At 47.1% G+C, this 27531-nt stretch overlaps 1 protein-coding gene across 1 annotated transcript in view; it reads left to right on the forward strand.

The window, feature by feature from the left end:
• Positions 1-27531, forward strand: part of LOC137410976 (uncharacterized) — a 405982-nt gene that overhangs the window by 290979 nt on the left and 87472 nt on the right. Inside the window, exons 9-13 of the mRNA XM_078778383.1 lie at positions 12418-12612; positions 19102-19212; positions 19790-19894; positions 26390-26500; positions 27069-27173. Coding sequence (XP_078634509.1) covers positions 12418-12612; positions 19102-19212; positions 19790-19894; positions 26390-26500; positions 27069-27173 — 627 coding nt within the window. The remainder of the gene's footprint in view (positions 1-12417; positions 12613-19101; positions 19213-19789; positions 19895-26389; positions 26501-27068; positions 27174-27531) is intronic.

The raw sequence follows: 27531 nt of genomic DNA on the forward strand, positions 1-27531 counted from the left end.
ATGCAACGCAGCAGGGGGACATATTTAATTGTTTTAAAACTGTCGCACTCAGGGTAAGGTTAATAGTAGAGGGCTATGACACCTGAGTGTCACATTAAGTAAAGTTATTTCAGGCCGGAACGGCCCTAGAGGAAAGGATGGGTGCTGTGTTACGGTTTTTAGAACCTTCACTAGTAAATTTTAGTAAATATTTCCCTTATAAATGGTCCCCTGTAAATATCCCCATCAATTGGCTTTGTTAAAGATCGCACCCGAGTTAGTCCGTGCACAACACAGAGCGAACCATAGGACCTCTCTGTAGTTATTTCATTATTGTGTGTTTCAGTTAAGGATCTGTTCCCAATAGTTGAATCTGCGTTGCATTAATCAAATAAGATAAGCCCCTTTCAATTTCCCCAATCGTCTCACCCGCTCTTCAAAGTTACAGTAGGGCAGCGTTCGCCACCGTTTGCATGGGGCTGTTTTACTGGCACCACGCCGCCATAAGCCATGCGGTCAAGCCGAGGAAGATGGGGGTGGGCCACAAGACCAAGGTGTGGCACGTCGGCTCGTCAGCAGAGGTGGTCAGCGAGCCTTTGCCGGCCAGCCTGCGCCACGGTGAGCCAACTGGTAGGCGTGTCATCGGAGCCGGCTGCTTGATTCCGACACGGACAATAAAAGCGGCTGCGAGGGTCTGCTTCATGAGTTGGAAGCTTCATGAGAAGTCTGCTTCATGAGGTCTGCTTCATGAGAAGGTACCAGAACAGTTGAGGGAGAAGACGTGATCTGGCAGATGAGTGAGTGTCCGCCCATGTGAGATATGAGACCAGAAGCTGCCGTTGGCTGTTCACCTCCAGCCCGGAGCGTGGACCTGGAGCGGACCTCAATGCTGTGCCTCTGCCCGAACCTTCCAGCCCTGCTGTTCCACCTGGACCTTCTGCCTCTTCCAGTCATTCCTGCCTGCCATTCCCTGTCGTGTGAGTCTGTTTGTTTGTCCTGGGGTATAATATAAGACTGTTTAAGGCTGCCCTGTGTATCTTCTTCTTCTTCGTCCTGTATATTACTTTCGTTTCTTCTTCTTTGGTTTGGTTTTGTACATAATTAATAAATGGCTGTTATTTCTTACCCTTTTGGTTTCATTCTCCCCCGATCGCTTTCGTCCCTTCTTCTTATTGAGTACCTGTGGCACGATTCGGCCAACGTTCGGAGTCGGGTTCGTCTCTTGCTAACGGCTTGAATCGCGGATTGCTAAACCGCTCGGCAAATACCATCTTGTCCGTGGTTCGAGCGATACTTGTCTCCCTGCTTTGCGGAGGGATTGGTAAAGGTATTCGGGAGAACACCTTGACCAATAACCCTGACCAATTTCACCCCGCAAAGGAGCGTTATAAGTACCAGGACTAGTGACGGTCAGCTTAACAGGCCAAGGGGATTAACCCCCCCTTGCTGAGGGGAGTGCCGTCTCTGAGATCCATAACAATATGTTGATGTCATCGGCGCCTCCATTATGATGTCATCATTCGAAAAGTACAAAACTTCAACCAATCGAGATGAAATTTGTTGGGCATCATCTTGGGTTAAATTGGTGGAGAAAAAAAAAAGATGTAATCGGTCACGTGATTCGGTCGCCATCTTTGTTTTTACACAAAAGCCTTAAAAACCACGAAAAACACGTCCTGGTGACTGTCTGCAATCTCCGATTGTTCTTTCTTGTTATTGTTGAAAAGGAGCTGATTGGAAACATTGGAGAACCTTGACCTTTCCACACCAGAGGGAAGGTGATGGAGACTGCTTATGGAAGAGATGCAGAACCACTTCATAATTTATGTAACAAAGCCAGTACGGATTTATGGTTTAATAAATTAAAGGGAGATTGTGTTTAATAAATTAAATGAAAAAAAATAAAATCACCAGCTGGTCAAATGCACATGAAATATGTCCATCAATCCTGACAAATCTCTCTCTCTCTCTCTCTCTCTCTCTCTCTCTCTCTCTCTCTCTCTTCCGCCTCTTTCCCCGCCTCTTTCCCCGCCTCTTTCCCCGCCTCTTTCCCCGCCTCTTTCCCCGCCTCTTTCCCCGCCTCTTTCCCCGCCTCTTTCCCCGTCTCTCTCCCCGTCTCTCTGCCCGTCTCTCTGCCCGTCTCTCTCCCCGTCTCTCTCTCCCCGTCTCTCTCTCCCCGTCTCTCTCTCCCCGTCTCTCTCTCTCCCCGTCTCTCTCCCCCGTCTCTCTCTCCCCGTCTCTCTCTCTCCCCGTCTCTCTCTTCCCCGTCTCTCTCTCTCCCCGTCTCTCTCTCTCCCCGTCTCTCTCTCTCCCCGTCTCTCTCTCTCCCCGTCTCTCTCTCTCCCCGTCTCTCTCTCTCCCCGTCTCTCTCTCTCCCCGTCTCTCTCTCTCCCCGTCTCTCTCTCTCCCCGTCTCTCTCTCTCCCCGTCTCTCTCTCTCTCCCCGTCTCTCTCTCTCTCCCCCGTCTCTCTCTCTCCCCGTCTCTCTCTCTCCCCGTCTCTCTCTCTCCCCGTCTCTCTCTCTCCCCGTCTCTCTCTCTCCCCGTCTCTCTCTCTCCCCGTCTCTCTCTCTCTCCCCGTCTCTCTCTCTCTCTCCCCGTCTCTCTCTCTCCCCGTCTCTCTCTCTCCCCGTCTCTCTCTCTCCCCGTCTCTCTCTCTCCCCGTCTCTCTCTCTCCCCCGTCTCTCTCTCTCCCCGTCTCTCTCTCTCCCCGTCTCTCTCTCTCCCCGTCTCTCTCTCTCCCCGTCTCTCTCTCTCCCCGTCTCTCTCTCTCCCCGTCTCTCTCTCTCCCCGTCTCTCTCTCTCCCCGTCTCTCTCTCTCCCCGTCTCTCTCTCTCTCCCCGTCTCTCTCTCTCTCCCCGTCTCTCTCTCTCTCCCCGTCTCTCTCTCTCCCCGTCTCTCCCCGTCTCTCTCTCTCTCCCGTCTCTCTCTCTCCCCGTCTCTCTCTCTCCCCGTCTCTCTCTCCTCCCGTCTCTCTCTCTCCCCGTCTCTCTCTCTCCCCGTCTCTCTCTCTCCCCGTCTCTCTCTCTCCCGTCTCTCTCTCTCTCCCCGTCTCTCTCTCTCTCCCCGTCTCTCTCTCTCTCCCCGTCTCTCTCTCTCCCGTCTCTCTCTCTCTCCCCGTCTCTCTCTCTCTCTCTCTCCCCGTCTCTCTCTCTCTCTCTCCCCGTCTCTCTCTCTCTCTCTCCCCGTCTCTCTCTCTCTCTCTCTCTACCCGTCTCTCTCTCTCTCTCTCTCTCTCCCCGTCTCTCTCTCTCCCCGTCTCTCTCTCTCTCTCTCTCTCTCTCTCTCCCCGTCTCTCTCTCTCTCTCTCTCTCTCTCTCTCTCTCTCTCTCTCTCTCTCTCCCCGTCTCTCTCTCTCTCTCTCTCTCCCCGTCTCTCTCTCTCTCTCTCTCCCCGTCTCTCTCTCTCTCTCTCTCCCCGTCTCTCTCTCTCTCTCTCTCTCCCCGTCTCTCTCTCTCTCTCTCTCCCCGTCTCTCTCTCTCTCTCTTTCCCCGTCTCTCTCTCTCTCTCTCCCCGTCTCTCTCTCTCTCTCTCCCCGTCTCTCTCTCTCTCTCCCCGTCTCTCTCTCTCTCTCTCCCCGTCTCTCTCTCTCTCTCTCTCTCTCCCCGTCTCTCTCTCTCTCCCCGTCTCTCTCTCTCTCCCCGTCTCTCTCTCTCCCCGTCTCTCTCTCTCTCCCGTCTCTCTCTCTCTCCCCGTCTCTCTCTCTCTCCCCGTCTCTCTCTCTCTCTCTCTCCCCGTCTCTCTCTCTCTCTCTCTCCCCGTCTCTCTCTCTCTCCCCGTCTCTCTCTCTCTCTCTCCCCGTCTCTCTCTCTCTCTCCCCGTCTCTCTCTCTCTCTCTCCCGTCTCTTTCTCTCTCCCGTCTCTCTCTCTCTCTCCCCGTCTCTCTTTCTCTCTCCCCGTCTCTCTTTCTCTCTCCCGTCTCTCTTTCTCTCTCCCGTCTCTCTCTCTCTCTCTCCCCGTCTCTCTCTCTCTCTCTCCCCGTCTCTCTCTCTCTCCCCGTCTCTCTCTCTCTCTCCCGTCTCTCTTTCTCTCTCCCGTCTCTCTCTCTCTCTCCCCGTCTCTCTCTTTCTCTCTCCCCGTCTCTCTCTTTCTCTCTCCCCGTCTCTCTCTCTCTCTCTCCCCGTCTCTCTCTCTCTCTCTCCCCGTCTCTCTCTCTCTCTCTCTCCCCGTCTCTCTCTCTCTCCCCGTCTCTCTCTCTCTCTCTCTCTCTCTCCCCGCCTCTCTCTCTCTCCCCGTCTCTCTCTCTCTCTCCCCGTCTCTCTCTCTCTCTCCCGTCTCTCTCTCTCTCTCCCGTCTCTCTCTCTCTCCCCGTCTCTCTCTCTCTCTCTCTCTCTCTCTCCCCGTCTCTCTCTCTCTCTCTCTCTCTCTCTCTCCCGTCTCTCTCTCTCTCTCTCTCGTGCCCCTGCTGGTCGTTGGTGAGTCGTGCGTGGTGTGGCAATCATGGCTGCTGTGTGTGAGGAGCTGTGAGTACTGTGTTGTGTTGTTGCCTTTCCCATCCCCCTTTTCGCTCCCTCTGTGTCCTTGTACGTCCTTGTACGTGTTTGTGAAGTCTTCCCCGTGTTTTTCCTTCTTTGTTGAGACAAGAGAGAGAAAGAGAGCGCGCATGGTGAGTTTGGTGCGAGTCCTAAAGAACCTTGTGTTCTTCGGGCCTGTGCTCTGCTTGCCGTGTTCTTTATTATCGTCGCTTATCGGCTCCCTTATTCTATTTCTTTTCTTTTTACCTTCGCCTGCAGGCTTTGCTTGCGATAGGTTCTATTTTGTTTTGCTTTTTCAAATATTTCCTTAGTTTTGGTTCATTTATCGCTATGGCAAACAGTCGTTTGCAGAACAGCATTTACGAGTCACTTACTCGTAAAAATGGGTAATAGTTAGTCCACCCGACGGGGTTCGAGTCGATGACGTCGTGATGGGCTTGGGTGAACTCGTTGGTTTTGAAAATGTGTTAGCAGCTTCAAAGATGAACAACGAGTTGTTGTTTTTCTTTCCGAGGAGCGCTATGTCGCTCAGGCGGTTGAAACTGGTTTGTCCTTACCGCCAGATATTTTCGTTAACGTTAGTATGTTGGACTCACCGGCGGTGAAAATCACTTTATCTAATTTACCGCCTTTTGTTAAAACGAACAGATTTGTCCGTTTTAACACAGTTTGGCACCGTGGTGTCAAAATCTCCATGATTCCCTTCCGTTTGCGTTCGGATTCTACAGTCCGCCATATCATGTCCTTCCGGCGGCACTGTTACATGGTGTTAAAAAACAATGCTCAATCGCTCAATGCCTCAGCTACGTTGGTCGTTGAAAATCGAAATTATCGAATGTACATCGCAACAGAGACAATGACGTGTTTCACGTGTGGTGCCTTCGGACATTTAAAAGGTGCTTGTCGAAGTGTATATCCGGTGGCACATCTAGACAGTCAGGAACAAATGCCGATCCTAGTGGCACATCTAGACGGACAGAACCAAATGTCGATCTTCGCAATGATAATGACGCGTCTGGGACGGCAGATCAGCCTTCACATTCGAGCGCGGAAATCGATAATTCACCGGCTGATGACGCGGGTTTTATTACCGTGTCCTCCAGGAGGAGTTATAAAAGAGGAAGCCGTAATGAGGACATACAGGCGAGCGTTTCGAAAAAGATAGCGCCGTCGAACGAACGTAATGTTTCTTTTTTAGAAACAGAAGCTCCTGCAGCTGGTCTTCTGCTGCAGAATAGGTTCAGTGTGTTTGCTGAAATGGAAGAAGACGTTTCCGTTCATTCCTCTCATGAACAAGGACCAAGCGCAATGCCCCAAGATGTTGTGGTAACCCCCCCCCGGTTACTGAAACTAAAGTCAAGAACCACAAACCTGCTCTCGTCCCGCGCCCTGCTGACGATGAAGTGTCTGAAGTAATGGAGGCAGAAGAAGTAGCAGCTCCAGAAGGAGAGTGCAAAGCCTCTGATATAAAAACGTTAATTCCTGTTACGGTTTTTAAAACTCCCGCTGTGGAAACAGCTGCCCCTTTAGTAGAAGACGATATTCCCGTTATGAGAGCATCGGTTTCGGTGTGTGGGGAAAAAAATGAAGACCTTTCGGATTACGACTCAGATGGGGCCTCGTCGCTCGCCTCTAGTGCTAGTAGCGAGGTCTGGAATGACCCAGCAATAGCCAAGGAACTGGAGGGTGATGATGATTTATCACCCATGGAAATTCTAAAGTTTCTTCAGGACACCTTTCGAAAGAAAAAGGTTAAAATTATAACCTTCTTCCTGAACCTGTCTGGCTTTATAAACTCCTCAAGACGTCTCCTCCTTAAGGCTGAACAACTTGGTGTGACTGAGTCACAAGTATTTCGCCTGAGAAAGTGTGTATTGAAAGCTCAGAAAGAGCTACAAGCACACCCTAACTTCCCTGTACATGATAAATCTTCCCTACCTACACCATGACCTTCTCTGTTGTAACTTTAAATATAAATGGGGGACGTTCACCCCTGCGTAAAGCTCAGGTAAAGTTGCTTGTCGAGCAAAAACATTTCGATGTTGCTCTTTTGCAAGAGACAAGATGTAGCTCTTCGTGCATGAGCGAATGGACTCGCATCGACAGGTGGTTTTCTTTAGTAGCTTGACCTGTCCTAGTGCTGGAGTGGCTATTATTTTAAATCCTTCTTTCTGTCCTGAAAATGTCACTTTTAAGGAGATTACTAAAGGGCATTTAGTCTCAGTTAATTTCTTTTATAATGGTTACAAACACACTTTAATAAATGTATATTCACCCAGCACGAGCACAGGAAAGATTAGTTTTTTTCACACAGTTAGAAATGTCCCCTCACACACCTTGATTTTGATGGTCTTGTTTGTCTGTGTGGGGACTTTAATTGCACACTGTATCCCACCCTTAGATCGTAATGGAGAAGTAGCCCCACCCATCAAGTACAACACCCTTAAAGAGAGCATTGTCCAAATTCTCCCTTATGGATGTATGGAGACTCCAGAACCCATCTGCACGGCAATACACGTGGTGCCGATGTGCAAATGGCCGGTTATCTCTTGCAAGGCTAGACAGATTTTACATCAATAATGACTCTCTAAATGTCATAGACCATGTTGACACCACCCCAAGTGGTTTTTCGGACCATCACATGGTTGTTCTTCATATACTCTCCCCGGCTCGAAATCGTGGCACTGCCCATTGGACCTTCAATGTGAGTCTTCTGCAAGATGACGCTTTTCCTGTCGCCTTCCGAGGCTTTTGGGAAGCCTTACTACTACGGAAGCCTTCCTACTCATGCCTCACACAATGGTGGGACAATGCGAAAACCCATATTAGGACCTTTTGCCAGCAATATAGCTCCTTTTGTACAAGGAATGAATCTGCGCTGCAATCTCTAATTGCCAAAGAAATATTGTCTCTCCAGTCAAGCCTTCCAGCTCCCAGTGCCGAAAGGACCAGTTCTCTAATAGCAACGAAGAAAGCACTCCTTGCTCAACTCTGTGCAAAACAAGCCAGAGGGGCTCTAATAAGGCTACGAATGGAGAACTACAGCTCTATTGATACTCCTTCCAAGTTTTTCTTTGCTTTGGAAGCACGAAAAAAGAGAAACCAGCAAATAACTTCGCTGCAGGCACCAGGAGGTCGAACAACACACGATCCAAAAGACATTAGAAGCTTGACAAAACAATACTTCTCTGACTTGTATTGTGCCAGAGACACTAAAGAAGACATGATTCGTTCCTTGACCACTTCTTTGCCCACCTTGTCCGAACCTGCATGTCAACAACTTGACAAGGAAGTGACTCTTGACGAACTTTTCACTGCTTTGCAAACTTTGCCCACAGGTAAAGCTTCTGGACTTGATGGAATCCCTGCAGAGTTCTACAAAACCTTCTGGGATTTGTTGGGACCTGAGTTGCTTGACCTCTTAGTTGATAGCCTACGATCAGGCTTGTTACCAATCAGCTGTCGCAGGGCTATACTTGCTCTCATACCTAAGAAAGGAGACCTCCAGCAACTTAAAAATTGGCGTCCCATTTCGCTCCTCTGCACGGACTACAAGATTTTTTCAAAAGCTCTTGCCAACCGCCTCAAACCTTTGATTGGGGAGATTGTACACCCCGATCAATCCTATTGTATTCCTAAAAGGACAATACACGATAGCATTTTTATTGTACGTGACATGATCGACATTTGTATTGCTGAACATAGAAATGTTGGTCTGGTGTTTTTAGACCAAGAAAAAGCTTTCGACACGATTGATCACTCTTATCTCTTTGCTGTTTTACGGGGGTTTGGTTTTAAGGAAAATTTTATTTGTTATATCAAAATATTGTATAATAATATTTTTAGCTTGCTCAAAGTAAACAACATCTGAAGTCAGCCTTTCCATGTTACCAGGGGTATTCGTCAAGGGTGCCCCCTGTCTGGCCTTCTATACTCCCTATCAATTGAACCTTTACTACATCGTTTACGCACACGGCTACAAGGGTTTTATCCTCTGCCGTTAGAAAATCCCGTAAAGACCATTGCTTATGCGGATGACCTCTGCGCAATTGTGTACTCCGATGACGATGTTCGCGCTCTGGTTGAGTCTGTCGAGGAATTCAGCCTGGCAAGCTCGACTAAAGTTAATTGGGAAAAGAGCAAAGCTTTTTACTTCGGTCCACAGAATGAAACTCCCCCTCCAACCCTACCAGGGCAGCTTGTATGGACCGTCTTTCTTGGAACTCAAGATTTTATTTCAAAAAACTGGGAGTCGCTGATTACCAAAACTGAGCAGCGGTTGATAAAATGGAGGGGACTATTGAGGCAGCTTTCCTTCCGGGGTCGTACTCTGGTCATTAATAATCTCGCGGCATCAATGCTCTGGCATGTTTTCAAAGCACTGCAGGCCCCAGGTTTTATCCTTAAAAAACTTCAAAGCTTTTTTGTGGATTTTTTCTGGGGGGGAAAGCACTGGCTCCGGCCAGGAATACTAAGCCTGCCGATTGCAGAAGGTGAACAGGGGCTAATAGATGTGACGAGCAAAGTGATGGCTTTTCGCCTCCTCTCAGCACGAAGGCTTCTATACTCCGACGTCCCATGGAAAGCCTTTGCCCATTGCTTGCTTAGGCAAGCTGGGAAACTTGGCTATGGTGACGAGCTTTTTCTTCTTGACGCGAAGCACGTGGATATGACATCGGTCCCGTTGTTTTACCGAAGCATGCTGGAAGCGTGGCAGGCTGTTTCTTTTCGCCGTGACACCAGTGCTTACTCCCTTCAGATGTTCCTAAATGAACCAATATTTCTAAATTCTTTCTTTGATGGGGTCTGTAGTGACAGATCTTTTATGCAAAAGTTTATTGATGCCGGTGTTACCAGAGTAAAACACCTCAGGAACCCCTTTGTACATAGATGGAAGCCAGCTGCTGACATTGCCGTGGCCACCAGTGTGAGGTCCATCAGAGTCATTGGCAGAATTTTCTCTGTGATTTTACGGACCTTTAAGCAAACCGGGTTAAAATGGGACCCAGACATAGAAGATGCCCTCCATCGATCCCAATGTCCTTTCCCAAATCTTTTAATTTTATTTCAAAGTTTTAGGCTCTTTACCCAGATGGAGAAATCCTCAGTGTACAATCTATGTGTTCTCACTCTTTTTCTGGCAAACCTGCAGAGCCACAAGCTCATTGGCGAGCGCTGCTTCAAGCTAACCGTTTCACAACAATAAACTGGCAGGTGATGTACAAAGAACCTACTGTCAAGCGCTCGGGTGATCTACAATGGCGGCTAGAGCACAACATCCTGCCTTGCAACATCCTGTCCCACCGTATATGTCCTGAAAACTCGGAATTGTGCCCCTTTTGCGACACCCCAGAGACCATTTTTCACATTTTCATTGAATGTTCAAGGTTGGCCTCGTTTTTTAAAATCCTGTCACGTGTGATCCGGGGGCTCGGTTTGACTTTTACACATTGTGTTTTCATATTTGGTTTTAATGTCGTATCAATGTAAAAATGAATGTCTTTTAGCAAACTTTCTGTGTTCTGAGGCAAAACTTGCCATTTATTTATCGAGGAAACGTAAACTGCAGAACATTGACGTTTTAGCTGATGACGTTTTAACTATTTTTAAAGCATTGGTTACATCGCGTGTTCTTTTTGAGTTTGAAACTCAAGATCCTGCTTTATTTAAAAACCGGTGGTGTGCGAAACAATCCTTATGTGGTATGGTTGGTGGTGTTCTAACAATCAATTTATAAATCTAAAGTATTGCTTCTTTGTTACCCCTTCCTTTCCTGGTTATTTCTTTTGATGCTTGTACAAACATCCTTCACCATGTAAAACTTGTTTTCCTTGTAATAAAGGGGAAGAAAAGTCTCTCTCTCCCCGTCTCTCTCTCTCTCTCTCCCCGTCTCTCTCTCTCTCTCCCCGTCTCTCTCTCTCTCTCTCTCCCCGTCTCTCTCTCTCTCTCCCCGTCTCTCTCTCTCTCTCTCTCTCTCCCCGTCTCTCTCTCTCTCTCCCCGTCTCTCTTTCTCTCTCCCCGTCTCTCTCTCTCTCTCCCCGTCTCTCTTTCTCTCTCCCCGTCTCTCTCTCTCTCTCCCCGTCTCTCTCTCTCTCTCTCTCCCCGTCTCTCTCTCTCTCTCTCCCCGTCTCTCTCTCTCTCTCTCTCTCTCTCCCCCTCTCTCTCTCTCTCTCTCTCTCCCCGTCTCTCTCTCTCTCTCCCCCCCTCTCTCTCTCTCTCTCCCCGTCTCTCTCTCTCTCTCTCCCCGTCTCTCTCTCTCTCTCCCCGTCTCTCTCTCTCTCTCCCCGTCTCTCTCTCTCTCTCCCCGTCTCTCTCTCTCTCTCTCCCCGTCTCTCTCTCTCTCCCCGTCTCTCTCTCTCTCTCCCCGTCTCTCTCTCTCTCTCCCCGTCTCTCTCTCTCTCCCCCCGTCTCTCTCTCTCTCTCTCTCTCTCCCCGTCTCTCTCTCTCTCTCTCTCCCCGTCTCTCTCTCTCTCTCTCCCCGTCTCTCTCTCTCTCTCTCTCTCTCTCCCCGTCTCTCTCTCTCTCTCTCTCTCTCTCTCTCTCTCTCTCTCCCCGTCTCTCTCTCTCTCTCCCCGTCTCTCTCTCTCTCTCTCTCCCCGTCTCTCTCTCTCCCCGTCTCTCTCTCTCCCCGTCTCTCTCTCTCCCCGTCTCTCTCTCTCTCTCTCCCCGTCTCTCTCTCTCTCTCTCTCCCGTCTCTCTCTCTCTCTCTCCCCGTCTCTCTCTCCCCGTCTCTCTCTCTCTCTCTCTCTCCCCGTCTCTCTCTCCCCGTCTCTCTCTCCCCGTCTCTCTCTCCCCCTCTCTCTTCCTCTCTCTGAAAGTACCGCCTGGAAACCTTTTCCCCCTCACATTTTGAATTTTGGGATTTGGCGATTCTTCTTGCCCTTTACTGTGCAAATACGCTCGTTGAATTTGCAAAGAAACTTCACTTTCCTACAGTGTTCAAACTATCTAATGATACAAATGCTCTTCCTTTAAATCTTTAATGCAGGTGATTCAGTTCTACTTGCCAGAGTGATGAACATGAACTGAATTCCCATGGATGTGTTCCAGAGGAATGTTGTTGTTCCATCTGATTTTATTAAAAGTGATTTCTTATTTTTGACCTGAAAGTTATTGATGTGGGGAAACTGTCTGCATATCAGCATACCTGTGGCATGGATTACATCCGAGCCCAAATACTCCTTCATACACATCCCCTGTGCTCGTGTGTAAGGCCTTCTCACCATAGAATGTCTACATCCTAAAATTGCTGAACAGGCCCAGATTTAACATAAATATCTAAACTTTTGAATGTTTTATATGTGGCCAAATCGGCACACATCAACATCTTATTATAATAGAGCAAACATATATGGTTCTGTATGTCACTATGTTTATATGCGACGAAAACGTCATCTTCTTCTTCCAAAAAAATTACCACACTCTTAATTAACCCTCTTAATTGCGTTAAGACTGCTGAGACCCCTCAGACCTTTGACGACCCTTTAATTCCCCCAAGACCCTTCAGAGACCCAAAAGACCCCGAAAACCCAAAAGACCCTAAATACCCAAAACACCCCGAATACCCAAAACACCTCAAAGACCCAAATTACCCTTAAAGGCCCAGAGGATCCAAAAGACCCAAATGGCCCTGAAGACCCAAAACACCATGATGACCCAAAAGACACCAAAATGGTCAAAGATGTCTCCCCCTCTGAAACGACGTGTGGTGAGGCGCGCCTAGCGCGCCGAGTCACTCCAGTGTAATACAATTGCAGTATTGTCTTAAGACATGCAATTTTGTTTCATGGGGAGTAAAAGGGTGTGCGCTCGTGTGTGGTGAAAGTTTAAATTACTGTAACTGATTTAAAGAGAAGATAAGGCCTCAAGTACAGAGGTACTTCACATATTGGCACTTTGTCAGATCAAGGTACTCAGAGTGGTGTAAACTTCAGGACGAGTGGTATGTTTCCCTCCTCTCTAAAGGTTCACCCACCATGTACGCTCAAGTTGGCTGTGAGAAGGATTCCTGTCATGTGCAGCCGGGATCGGAACAGCTGACTGTGCTCGTGTGTGGAATGAAGGTTGAGGAGCCGGAAGGATTTCCCGTGATTCTGCAGATAAAAATCGAGGATGTGAACTCCTTTGGTCTGGAGGAAGAGCAACGCGATCAGCCGAATGGTGAGTCGTGTGATTGACATCACTTCTGATGAGATCCGCGTTTGTTTAGTGTGCTATTTTTTGTTTACTTGATAGAGGCTCCTGAAAGATTGAGAGCAGAATGGAAGGGAATAAAATGGAAAGAGGAAACAACAGCAGAGTAGAGTATAAGTGAGCGTGAGATGAAGGGGAGGGGAGAGAAGGACACATGGGGGTGAATAAGTGGCACAGAAGTTGAAGGAAGAAGAGGAAAGGGAAAGTGTGGATGATGAAACCAATCAACGAACAAACCAAAAGAGGTGAGGTGAAAGAGGAAGAGAAAAGATGTGAAAGAGGAAGAGAAAAGATGTGAAAGAGGAAGAGAAAAGATGTGAAAGAGGAAGAGAAAAGATGTGAAAGAGGAAGAGAAAAGATGTGAAGGAGGAAGAGAAAAGATGTGAAAGAGGAAGAGAAAAGTTGTGAAAGAGGTGAGGTGAGAGGTTGGGGGAGATCACAATGACCTGGAAAAAGGGAATGCTTTGCAATGGGGTCACTTTGAGGTTAAAAAGATCATGGTTGGATGGAGAGTGATTTGAGATTGTGATGAACAGCTTTCTTGAAGACTGTGGGATGGTGGGTTGGTGCAAACATTGATGAATTCAATGCACTCTATAAAAGATGGCAGTTTATTATACACTAGTGGGGTCACCCATGGGAATCCCACGGGCATGGACGTGTGTGACATTTGGACATCTTGATTTAGATGCTACACATTAAATTTTACAAAATGGTTACTGGCAATTCATCAGATCCAGAAATGGTGTAATGAACACAATTTATTTATTTCACATAATATGTGACCCCTCACTCCTCTCCACCTGACACTCTCCTCCCTCCACCCTCATGCCTCTCCAATCCCACGCCTCCTCACACTGCCCTCCAATACCTCCTCACGCTCCTCTCCAATACTTCCTCACACTCCTCTCCAATCCCTCACACTCCCCTCCAATCCCTCACACTCCCCTCCAATCCCTCACACTCCTCTCCAATCCCGCCTCACTCTCCTCTCCAATCCCGCCTCACTCTCCTCTCCAATCCCGCCTCACTCTCCTCTCCAATCGCGCCTCACTCGCCTCTCCAATCGCTCCTCACACTCCTCTCCAATCGGCCCTCACTCTCCAACCGCTAGCCCCTCTCCAACCCCTCGCTCCTCTCCAATCCCTCACACTCCTTTCAAATACCTCCTCCCACTCCTCTCCAATCGCGCCTCACTCGCTTCTCCAGTCGCGCCTCACTCGCCTCTCCAATCGCTCCTCACTCGCCTCCAATCTCTCCTCACTCGCCTCTCCAATCGCTCCTCACTCGCCTCTCCAATCGCTCCTCTCCAACCCCGAGCTCCTCTCCAACCCCCAGCTCCTCTCCAACCCAGAGCTCCTCTCCAACCCCGAGCTCCTCTCTAACCCCGAGCTCCTTTCCAACGCCTCGCTGGAATGAATGCTAGTTTAAACAGGATTACCTTTACTTCCGTATAATAATGATGAATGAAATAATAACGAAGAAATATCTGTCGGCAATTTCCCGTCTGTGGCGATACATGAACGAAGCTATGCTCCTCTCTCCACATTATTGTGACGACGTATAAATGAAATATTTAATTGCGACGATTGTCATCAAATTGAAAGGTCTGCCACGAATTTTTAATATATCTCGCCATTTTCCCGTCTGTTATTTTAGGCGGTGTATGACAGACTGTGCCGCGATTTAAAAAAATAGATAGTGGGGTCACCCGTGGAAATCCCACGGGCATGGACGTGTGTGACATTTCAACATATTGAGTTTGATGCTGCACATTCATTTTTACAAAATGGTTACTGGCAATTCATCAGATCCAGAAATGGTGTAATGAACACAATTTATTTATTTCACATATGTGACACCTCACTCCACTCCACCTGACACTCTCCTCTCTCCACCCTCATGCCTCTCCAAACCCACTCCTCACACTCCTCTCCAATACCTCCTCACACTCCTCCAATACCTCCTCACACTCCTCTCCAATACCTCCTCACACTCCTCTCCAATACCTCCTCACACTCCTCTCCAATACCTCCTCACACTCCTCTCCAATACCTCACACACCTCTCCAACCCCTCACACTCCTCTCCAACCCCTCACACTCCTCTCCAACCCCTCATACTCCTCTCCAACCCCTCATACACCTCTCCAACCCCTCACACTCCTCTCCAACCCCTCACACTCCTCTCCAACCCCTCACACTCCTCTCCAACCCCTCACACTCCTCTCCAACCGCTCACTCCTCTCCAACCCGTCACACTCCTCTCCAACCCCTCACACTCCTCTCCAACCCCTCACACTCCTCTCCAACCCCTCACACTCCTCTCCAACCCCTCACACTCCTCTCCAACCCCTTACACTCCTCTTCAATCCCTCACACTCCTCTGCAATTCCTCATACTCCCCTCCAATCGCGCCTCACTCGCCTCTGCAATCGCTCCTCACTCGCCTCTGCAATCGCTCCTCACTCGCCTTTCCAATCGCTCCTCACTCGCCTTTCCAATCGTGCCTCACTCCCCTCTCCAATCGCTCCTCACTCTCCTCGCGCCTCACTCGCCCCTCCAAACGCGCCTCACTCGCTCCAATCGCGCCTCACTCGCTCCAATCGCGCCTCACTCGCCTCTCCAATCGCGCCTCACTCGCCTCTCCAATCGCTCCTCACTCTCCTCTCCAATCGCGCCTCACTCGCCTCTCCTATCTCTCCAATCTCTCCAATCTCTCCTCACTCTCCAATCTCTCCTCACTCTCCAATCTCTCCTCACTCACCTCTCCAATCGGCCCTCACTCCTCTCCAATCGGCCCTCACTCCTCTCCAATCGGCCCTCACTCTCCTCTCCAATCGGTCCTCACTCTCCAACCCCTCTCCAATACCTCCTCACACTCATCTCCAATACCTCCTCACACTCCTCTCCAATTCCCTCCTCACACTCCTCTCCAATACCTCCTCACACTCCTCTCCAATACCTCCTCACACTGCTCTCCAATACCTCCTCACACTGCTCTCCAATACCTCCTCACACTGCTCTCCAATACCTCCTCACGCGCCTCTCCAATACCTCTTCACAGTCCTCTCCAATACCTCCTCACACTCCTCTCCAATACCTCCTCACACTCCTCTCCAATACCTCCTCACACTCCTCTCTAATACCTCCTCACTCGCCTTTCCAATCGCACCTCACTCGCCTCTTCAATCGCTCCTCGCCTCTCCAATCGCTCCTCGCTCTCCTCTCCAATCGGCTTTTTCCCGTCTCGTTTCTCTCGTTTTTCTCCCGTCTCGTTCTTTTTCTTGCTCCATCATGTTCAAGTTTGCATTGACGTTCGTCGACGGACTCGTTCACCCGTCTCATTCGTTTTCTTGCTCCATCCTGTTCAAGTCTGCGTTCTTCATCGATCGTCTCGTTCATTTTGGAAATGGAAGTTTCCACGCAACGCATAAATTGTCACTATCCTCAAGAGGAAGTGTCTCGTCATCATCAAATGACAAATGGCAAGTAAATTACATTGTGAAAGTTAAAGATTTCAAATAAACCTATTTAAAGTGTATGCGCACATACATAAAAAAAAAAAATGAAGAAATATCTCTCGGTAATTTCCCATGTGTGCGTGAATGTTCTCAATTATTTCTGACACCGAGTCCAAAACCATCGATAAAAATTAAATCGGATGGTGAATTCGAGTAAAATCGTGAGGGTGACTCAATGAATGGGCTTTATGTTACCGGCCTTTGAGAATTCATTTTGTTCTATAAATGGAAACTTTCATGGGATTCTCTTCCCGTTTTTTTTCAAACGAGTCTAAACTATGTTATCAACTCTTAAAAATGAAATGATATATCGAATTAGAGGTGAAATAAACCTGTGTGAGAGAGAAAGAGAGCATGGGCCTAACTAAACAGGCCTCAAAGCTATTCAAGTTAATAAAATGGTGGATGTTTGTTTACATGAAGCCTCTCCAAGAATGGGTGGAGCTACTCTGTAAACGGTGTAAGCCACACCCCCGGACAGACAGACAGCCAGACAGACAGAATCACCGTAGCCTATTATAATATAGATGTCAAGATTTGAACTCAGACAAGGTATCTCAATGACGTGTGTGCATCACTCTCAGGTATCTTGCCAGTCCAGTCCTTCAATACAATTCGTCATCAACACGTGATTTTTCCAAGCCACTCCTGAGCTTTGCTCCACTTTCTCACTCTTTTGATCCTTTCTCTTATCATATGTTCACTCTCCTTATCTCTCCTGATCATATGTTTACTATGATATTGACACTCTCCTTATCATATGTTCACATGTCATGGCTTTGGCCTATTCATTCCATTGTCTGCATTTGTCAATATGTTAACCTGCCACACTCTGCCATTTTGTTTTCCATGAGGGTTCTTTCGAGACAAAAAAAAAAAATCAACCAGTCACATGTTGGATCACAATTGTTTGTAATTTGAGAATAAACGCAGTTTAGTGGAGAAAACCTCTATTTTCCCTTATCTACATTTTTCTTACCTTCTCTGTTTTGTTGGTTGTGATGTTGGGTTGTTGGGGCAGGAAGCAGCAGCAAGAAGTTGGAAGTTGGGGTGTGAAGAGAATGACAGAGATCTGTAATCTGGTGGTGAAAGATGGCCGCATTCCAGTGGATTGGGATCTGAGTACCCTCGTCCCTCTATACAAGGGGAAAGGTGACCCTCGAGTGTGGCTCGTACCGAGCGATAAAGTTGTTGGAGCATGGAATGAAGGTATTGGAAAGGGTGTTGGAGAGGAGGATAAGGAAGAAGGTGAAGATGGACGAAATGCAGTTTGGATTTATGCCAGGAAGAGGAACGACAGATGCGCTCTTTATGGCGAGGCAGTTGCAGGAGAAGTACATGGAGAAGAGGAAGAAGTTGTTTCTTGGGTTTGTTGATCTGGAGAAAGCATTCGATAGGGTTCCACGCGAAGTATTTACATGGGCTTTGAGGAAGTTAGGAGTGGAGGAATGGTTGATCAGAGTAGTGATGGCAATGGACAAAAGAGCGCGCACAGCTGTAAGGACAAAGGACGGGAACAGTGGTGGGTTTGAGGTGAAGGTGGGAGTGCATCAGAGGTCAGTACGAAGTCCACTACTATTCGTAGCTGTGATGGAGGTGCTGGCTCAGAACGTAAAGGAGGGTTTACCGTGGGAGTTGTTGTTTGCAGATGATCTGGTGTTGATTGCAGAAAGTATGGATCGACTGAAGGAGAAGATGAACAAGTGGAAGGAATGTATGGAGACAAAAGGTCTGAAGGTGAATATCGGAAAGACGAAGGTGATGGCAAGTGGTAAAGCATCTGGTGAGGTGGAAAGAACTGGGAAGTGGCCACATGCTGTGTGCAGGAGGGGTGTTGGAGTGAACTCCATTCAATGTACAATGTGCACTGAGTGGGTTCATCAAAAATGTAGTGGTCTGAGAGGGTCATTAACCAGTGTGGCAGCTACATTCAAATGTAAGGTGTGCACAGAGGGAGCTGCAGATGGAGGAAATGTTGAGTTGGATCTTGGAGACGGCGTGAAGCTGGAAGGTGTGAAAACATTTTGCTACCTCGGAGACATGCTGAATGGAGAAGGTGGATCAGACTCGGCAACGGTTGCTGGAGTGAGATGTGCATGGAAGAAGTTTCAGGAACTGAGTGGCGTGCTGATGAGCAGGGGAGTGTCGTTGAAGCTGAAGGGAAATGTGTATGCTGCATGTGTGAGAAGTGTTGTGATTTATGGGAGCGAGACATGGGTAATGAACGTAGAGCAGCAACGAAGGCTGGAAAGGGTGGAAATGCGAATGGTTCGGTGGATGCGCGGAGTATCGTTGAGAGAGGGGAAGACAAATGATGAATTGCGAAAGATGATGAGAATAGAGCATGTGATTGATGCTGTGAAGAGGAACAGGTTGAGATGGTTTGGTCATGTGTTGAGGAAGGATGAAAGTGACTGGTTGAGAAGAGTGATGGAAATGAATGTGGAAGGAAGTCGAGGACGGAGAAGACCGAGAAAGACTTGGCTAAAGATGGTGGAAGAAGAAATGCAGGCAAGGGGGTCAACAAGGAGAGATGCAGAAAATAGGGCAAAATGGAGAAGATTGTCATGGGGACCACAAGGCTAACTTCTGCTCTGGCAGGGAAAATGGCCTTAAAATGCTTGTTGTTGTTGTTGTTGTTGATTTTGGGTGCTGGTGAAATTCCACTGAAGATGTGGTCAGGTCGGAAGCATCTCATACCATCGAGGCAGTTTATACAGAACATAATGCTTTAATATCCTAATGTTTTCACATGACGCCATTCCTGAGGGAAATGTTTTATTTTCTCTCCAAGAAAGATTTAACGTAAAAAATTTTTTACAATTATTTCTATTGATTTTAATGCAATATATATTTTTTCCTATTTTAAGAGTATGAAAACAGCGATGCATGTGACAAAAAACTGCCTGCATTTGATAAAAGTTACTTTTCCAGATTTATTTGTGAAAGCGGAAGTGAAAACTGAGCACGACATTGATGTTCACCTGGATCGACCCGAACCAAATGATGCTGAAGCTTCTTTCCTCAAGAACCATCCCCATGAAGGTTTCTGTCAATGAATGTCTATACATTTTGATTTGAGCAGTTTGATGATGAACTCTGGTGTTAAGAAAAAAAAAAACACGATGTTATGTTTTAATTGCTTTAAGAAATAACCACGTGGTAAATCAATTTCTCAAACATCAATTATCCCCTTCATTATTAAAGAAAATATTTTAGCCAACAATAATTAATTAATATACCTTGTTGTATCCTATTATCCTCTATTTGTGCAATCATCAAGTCTGAGGGTTTCATTTGACACCTGTTATTATAGACCCCAATGGACTTTGTCCAAGACGGGGGTTTATGGATTGGGTCTCATCCGTCCGTCCACAACCATATCTCGGAGATGTATGGACCGATTTTGTTCATACTTGGCACAAAGACAACACATGATGGTGTTCTTATGCATGATGGAAATTTTTTATTTTCTCTCTTCAAGGAAGATTTTAATGTTTTGATGGAGATTTTGATTATTTTAATTTTTTTGTCATGATTTTGATGCAATATTTATCTTTTTTGCAACAGCCCTGCATGTGACACAAGAGTGCCTGCATTTAATAAACCTTACTTTTTTCAGCATTATTTGTGGAAGTGAAAACTGAGCATGACATTGATGTTCAATTGGACCGACGCGAACCCATTGATGCCGAAGCTCCTTTTCTCAAGAACCATCCCCATGAAGGTTTCTGGCAATCTCGACACATTTTGATTTGAACAGTTTGATGATGAACTCTGGTGTGAAGAAAAAAAAAAAACATGACTTATTTAATTGCTTTAAGAAACGAGATGGTATTCATAAAATACTTACCCTGCACAGCCAACTTGGTGCGAGGCAACTGTTTTTTTAAGGTTTTTTTTTTCCTTTTCTGGGATCCAATATGGCTGCCAGACCACGTGAGCAATGACATCATAAATTGATATTCTCTAATCTAATTGTTGCATAGATCATGCTCAATAAATTTAAAACTGATCAGACTGAGCGTTGCCCCTGTCGAATTATGATGTCATAATTACGGCACCAATGACGTCATCGTTATCAATGCAATGAATGATGGAATAGCCTTTTGATCAATATCAGGCTTCATGAAACTTAAATCAAGCAGGATCTAAGAAACGAATACAAATACAACAAGAGTGTATTAACACTAACAGATTATGTACATTAAGCGAGGTAATGCAATCAAGGCATCTGGCAGAGTACGATCTCAATCTTACCAGCATGAACCATTGTCTGGCTTCAGCTCACAGCAGACCAGTCTTGCACGAACATCCGCGCACATCCGCGCGGCGAGAACTTAAATAGCCTTAAGTCCCTGGAGGTCGATACCTTCAATTGCTCTTCTTCTTCACAATCACCACAATCTGCCCTGCTGGAAAATGTCACTTCTACTCGTGGCAAATCAGTCAATCTAAACACGAATCCACTATATAAGAGCGGTGTCTGTCTGTGTCACCATTTTTCTCAGAGATGGCTGAACGGATCTTCATCAGTGAGTGCCTGGGAGTGTTTTTGGCCAAAAAAAAAAAAAAACTATGACAAACGAAAAAGATTGTTTTTTTTGGAGTTAAAAAAAAAAATCGCTCAATTGTGCCTTCGCCTTTTAAAATTAATGAAAGTTATATACAAGTACACAGTCGCATAAATAAATACAAAAAAAATCACCAGACATTTGAATACAAATAAATCAAACAATTCCGGAAGTGTACGAAGTTGGTAGTTCGGCTTCTTCTTCATCCTGATCGGCATTGCAGGTAACTCAAAAACGTGATGAATGCCACATTCACCCACCAGCATATATATGACCCCCTTCCTCTCCTGCCTCCCCCCCTCCGCTCCCCTTCTCCCCCTTTGCTCCCCTTCCCCCCTTCCCCCTTTACCCCCCCTATCCTCACAACCCCTCCCCCACCCCTCCCCTTTGCCCGCCTCCCTCCCCCTTCCACCAAACCCCTATCCTCCTCCCCTCCCCTTTCCTCCCTCCCCCCATCCTCCTCCTCTTCTCTCCTCCCCCTCCCCCTCTCCTCCCTCACCCTCTCCTCCCCTCTCCCCCACTCTCCCCTCCTCCCTTCCCCTTCCCCCCTCTCCCTTCCCCTTCCCCCTCCCCTCCCCCCTCCTCCTCTTCCCCCCCCCTTTCTCCCCTTCCCCCCCCTTCCCCCCATTCCCCGCTCCCCCTTCCCCGCCCGGCAACGCCGGGTACTTCTGTTAGTATTCGATAAATGTCAAACTACACAACACCAGAATGATGTCGACTACAAAGCAGAATATCCACTATCTAAACAAATCACATATTTAAACGATTCGGAGGTCAACAAGACCGATCACTTCGGGTTCGGTAGATCTCCGGCTCAGGAGAATGTGGAGGACGCGCTACCTCCTCTTGTGGCATCTCCTCGATTGTCTGGAGATTTTGCAGAGTGGGCGGCAAGGATACTATCTCTGGCAAACCCTTGATCGGTACCGCACTCCTCTCGGAAATCCCTTCAGTCGACTTTACCTGCGACTCAGGTTCCCAAATTCTATCCACGACCTCCCCACGTGGCTCTAGATGACGAACTGACACGGTGGTCTCGCGAACATCGGCTAAGCGAACATGCGCGTACTCCTCATTCGCCTCGAAGATTCACTTCATCCACGAGCGGCTCATATTTGCTTTGGCGTATGGATCGACAGAGCAATACCGGTCCTGGTTCTGACAACCAGGTCGGTAACGAGTGTCCACTAAAACTCTGACGACGAAAGGAGAACGTTCGTTCATGTGGGGTTATGTTAGTAACCGTGCACAATAAATACCGGATAGAATGTAACGCGTCAGGCAGCACCATTTCCCACTGGCTGACCGAAAGATCACGTGACTTGTCGCATGGAAACTGCCCGCCAGATTACGCTGTTGTAACGTTCAACGATCCCATTGTCAATTCCCACGTTCAACGTAGTCAACGTGTGGCCCTGAATGGGTTCCTCTCGTCTCCTCTCCCTGTTCAGGCTGGAGTTCCCCAATCCCCATGGCAGTGTTCTTGGCCCTGTGCTTTTTCTGGTCTTCATCAATGATCTCTCTGACTCTCTTGAAAATCCTCTCTATCTCTTTGCTGATGACTCTACTCTCTGTCGCTCCATTCCTCATCCCTCAGATCGGCAGTCTGCAGCCTCCTCACTCTCTGCAGACCTGGACAAAATCACAGACTGGGCAAACAAGTGGAACATGTCTTTCAATCCTGACAAATCTCACACTCTTACGATGTCTCTCCGAAAAGACCGACTGGACAACCCTCCCATCCACTTTCTGAAAAATCCTCTCCAAGAAGTTCTGTCACTCAAGTTTTTGGGTCTCACTATCTTCCATGATCTTTCCTGGGAAAACCACATTTCAAATCTGGCCTCCAAAGCCAGTCGCCGACTGGGCATCCTCCGTCGTGCGAAGTCCTTCCTTGGCACACCTGAGCTCCTCGCCACATACAAGGCTTTCCTCCGCAGCTAAATGGAATACTGCTCTCCGCTCTGGGCTGGTGCTCCTACCTCACACCTCGCTCGTCTTCACGCTGTTGAAACCAAAGCGTTCAGAATCATTGGAATCTCCCGCGATGAAGCTAACTCCAAGGGCCTTTCACTCACTCACCGCAGGCAGGTTGGTGGTCTTTCCGTCTTCTACCGACTCCTCTCTGGCCTTGCCACCCCAGCTCTCTCTGGGCTCTGTCCCCCAAATATTCCTACAGGTCGCACAAGATCTGCCTGCAACCTTCTTATGGTTAAACTGCCAAAATCAAGACTCTCTGCTCACCTTCATTCCTCTTTACTCCCGCCTTTGGAACAAACTCCCTCACTCTCTTCAATCCCACTCCACCCTCCAGGTCTTTAAAACAGCTGTTCACCACCATCTCTTATCTTCCCCCATCCAAAATCAACGAGATGGAAGGGAAGTGGTGTGAGAATGGTGAAGGGTAGGCAGGGACAGAAATACAAGTTTGTGTGGCAAGGGTGCCCGGAGGGCGTGAATGGTGTTGGTGTCCTGTTTTCTGAGGAGTTTGTAGACAGTGTGGTGAGTGTGGCTCGAATGAGTAATAGGTTGATGGTGAAAATGATGATTGGAAAGCTCTTGGTGAACGTCATCTCGGGATATGCTCCGCAGGTTGGTCAGAGCGATGAAGAGAAGGACAAGTTCTGGTGTGCGATAGAGAAGCTGATGGAAAACGTGAAAGATGAGGAAGTTGTTGTGGTAGGAGGAGACCTAAATGGAAATGTGGGAAGGAGTATGGACGGTTTTGAGGGAGTTCATGAGGGTTACGGATATGGTGTGAGAAATGGAGAAGGTGAAAGGATTTTGGAGTTTGCTGATGGAGTTGATTTGTTGATTTGTAATACTCAGTTCCAGAAAGGGGATAATAAGCTTGTTACATACACGTCAGGTGGGTCGATGACAACCGTTGACTACCTGATGGTGCGTAGGCGAGATAGGGGGCACCTCCGGGACACAAAGGTGATCCCGGGTGAGGAGGAGGCTGTTTCACAGCACCACTTGGTTGTCTGCGACATAAGGGCGAAAGGTGCGAGGAGAGCTCGGCGGGTGAAGTACCAACCGAGAATGAAGGTGTGGAGGTTGAAAGAGGTGACAGTAAGGGAGGCATTAAAAGAGAGGCTGAGTCGGGTAGAGGATGATGTGCTTGAGCTTGAACGTGGTTGGATGTCAATGAAAGATAGTCTGTTGGGAGCCGTTGGTGAGGTATGTGGATGGACAAAAGGACCACCGAGGCACTCGGAAACATGGTGGTGGGATGATGAAGTTGGAAAGAGGATTGACGAGAAGAGGAAGAAGTTCAAGGAGTGGCAGAAGGGGAAGGGTACAGGAGCAGAAAAAGCAGAGCATGAAAGTTATAAGGCAGCCAAGAAGGCTGCAAAGAAAGAGGTAGCAAAGGCGCAGGAGACATGAAGGAAAATGTTCGGAGAACGCTTGGATTCGGAAGAGAGTCAGAGAGCGGTATTCAGGATTGCAAAGCAGATAGCGAAAGAGAGGTGTGATGTGATGGGGGTGAGTTGCTTGAAGGATGAAGTGGGACAAATTGTTGTGGACCCAGATGGAATTAAAGGAAGATGGAAAAGATATATGGAAATGCTGTTGAATACAGAGAATGAATGGGATGACAACATAGAGAGTAACCCAGTTTTAGGACCGGCAGAGAAGATAACTGAGAAGGAAGTTGAGGAAGCTATAAAAGCAATGAAGAGTAGAAAAGCGGGAGGGCCGACGGGAGTTGTGGGATATATGTTGAAGGCAGCAGGAAGTTGGGGTGTGAAGAGAATGGCAGAGATCTGTAATCTGGTGGTGAAAGAAGGTCGCATTCCAGTGGATTGGGAACAGAGTACCCTCGTCCCTCGATACAAGGGGAAAGGTGACCCTCTGGAGTGTGGCTCGTACCGGGCGATAAAGTTATTGTAGCATGGAATGAAGGTGTTGGAAAGGGTGTTGGAGAGGAGGATAAGGAAGAAGGTGAAGATCGCCGAAATGCAGTTTGGATTTATGCCAGGAAGAGGAACGACAGACGCGCTCTTTATTGTGAGGCAGTTACAGGAGAAGTACATGGAGAAGAGGAAGAAGTTGTTTCTTGGGTTTGTTGATCTGGAGAAAGCATTCGATAGGGTTCCACGCGAAGTATTGACATGGGCTTTGAGGAAGTTAAGAATGGAGGAATGGTTGATCAGAGTAGTGATGGCAATGTACAAAAGAGCGCGCACAGCTGTAAGGACAAAGGACGGGAACAGTGGTGGGTTTGAGGTGAAGGTGGGAGTGCATCAGGGGTCGGTACAAAGTCCACTACCATTCGTAGCTGTGATGGAGGTGCTGGCTCAGAACGTAAAGGAGGATTTACCGTGGGAGTTGTATGCAGATGATCTGGTGTTGATTGCAGAAAGTATGGATGGACTGAAGGAGAAGATGAACAAGTGGAAGGAATGTATGGAGACAAAAGGTCTGAAGGTGAATATCGGAAAGACGAAGGTGATGGCAAGTGGTAAAGCATGTGGTGAGGTGGAAAGAACTGGGAAGTGGCCACATGCTGTGTGCAGGAGGGGTGTCGGAGTGAACTCCATTCAATGTACAATGTGCGCTGAGTGGGTTCATCAAAAATGTAATGGTCTGAGAGGGTTATTAACCAGTGTGGCAGCTCCATTCAAATGTAAGGTGTGCACAGAGGGAGCTGCAGATGGAGGAAATGTTGAGTTGGATCTTGGAGACGGCGTGAAGCTGTAAGGTGTGAAAAATTTTGTTACCTCGGAGACATGCTGAATGGAGAAGGTGGATCAGACTCGGCAACGGTTGCTGGAGTGAGATGTGCATGGAAGAAGTTTCAGGAACTGAATGGCGTGCTGATGAGCAGGGGAGTGTTGTTGAAGCTGAAGGGAAAGGTGTGTGCTGCATGTGTGAGAAGTGTTGTGATTTATGGGAGTGAGACATGGGTAATGAACGTAGAGCAGCAACGAAGGCTGGAAAGGGTGTAAATGCGAATGGTTCGGTGGATGTGCGGAGTATCGTTGAGAGAGAGGAAGACAAATGATGAATTGCGAAAGATGATGAGAATAGAGCATGTGATTGATGCTGTGAAGAGGAACAGGTTGAGATGGTTTGGTCATGTGTTGAGGAAGGATGAAAGTGACTGGTTGAGAAGAGTGATGGAAATGAATGTGGAAGGAAGTAGAGGACGGGGAAGACCGAGAAAGACTTGGCAAAAGATGGTGGAAGAATAAATGTGGCCAAGGGGGTCAACAAGGAGAGATGCAGAAAATAGGGCAAAATGGAGAAGATTGTCATGGGGACCGCACGGCGAACTCCTGCTTTGGCAGGGAAAATGGCCTTAAAATGCATGTTGTTGTTGTTGTTGTTGTTGTTGTTGTTGTTGTTGTTGTTGTTGGGTGGTGGTGAAATTCCACTGAAGATGTGGTCAGGTCGGAAGCATCTCATAACATCGAGGCAGTTTATACAGAACATAATGCTTTGATATCATAATGTTTTCACATGATGCCATTCCTGAGGGAAATGTTTTATTTTCTCTCCAAGAAAGATTTAACGTAAAAAATTTTTTAATTATTTCTATTGATTTTAATGCAATATATTTTTTATCTATTTTAAGAGTATGAAAACAGCTATGCATGTGACACAAAACTGCCTGCATTTTATAAAAGTTACTTTTCCAGATTTATTTGTGAAAGCGGAAGTGAAAACTGAGCACGACATTGATGTTCACCTGGATCGACCCGAACCAAATGATGCTGAAGCTTCTTTCCTCAAGAACCATCCCCATGGAGGTTTCTGTCAATGAATGTCTATACATTTTGATTTGAGCAGTTTGATGATGAACTCTGGTGTTAAAAAAAAACACGATGTTATGTTTTAATTGCTTCAAGAAATAACCACGTGGTAAATCAATTTCACAAACGTCAATTATCCCCTTCATTATTAAATAAAATATTTTAGCCAACAATATAATTAATATACCTTGTTGTTTGCTACTATCCTCTATTTGTGCAATCATCAAGTCTGAGGTTTTCATTTGACACCTGTTATTATAGACCCCAATGGACTTTGTCCAAGACGGGGGTTTATGGATTGGGTCTCGTCCGTCCGTCCACAACCATATCTCGGAGATGAATGGACCGATTTTGTTCATACTTGGCACAAAGACAACACATGATGGTGTTCTTATGCATGATGGAAATTTTTTATTTTCTCTCCAAGGAAGATTTTAATGTTTTGATGGAGATTTTGATTTTTTAAATATTTTTGTCATGATTTTGATGCAATATTTATCTTTTTTGCAACAGCCCTGCATGTGACACAAGAGTGCCTGCATTTAATAAACCTTACTTTTTTCAGCATTATTTGTGGAAGTGAAAACTGAGCATGACATTGATGTTCAATTGGACCAACGCGAGCCCATTGATGCCGAAGCTCCTTTCCTCAAGAATCATCCCCATGAAGGTTTCTGTCAATGTCTATACATTTTGATTTGAACAGTTTGATGATGAACTCTGGTGTGAAGAAAAAAACAAAACATGACGTTATTATTTAATTGCTTTAAGAAACTAGATGGTATTCATAAAATACTTACCCTGCACAGCCAACTTGGTGCGAGGCAACTGTTCTGTTTTTTAAAGGTTTTTTTTTTCTTTTCTTGGATCCAATATGGCTGCCAGACCACGTGAGCAATGACATCATAAATTTATATTCTCGAATCTAATTGTTGCATAGATCATGCTCAATAAATTTAAAACTGATCAGACTGAGCGTTGCCCCTGTCGAGTTATGATGTCATAATTACGGCACCAATGACTTCATC

Source organism: Myxine glutinosa, chromosome 5 (assembly GCF_964187855.1).
Source record: "Myxine glutinosa chromosome 5, kmMyxGlut1.1, whole genome shotgun sequence".
NCBI classification, from domain to species: domain Eukaryota; kingdom Metazoa; phylum Chordata; class Myxini; order Myxiniformes; family Myxinidae; genus Myxine; species Myxine glutinosa.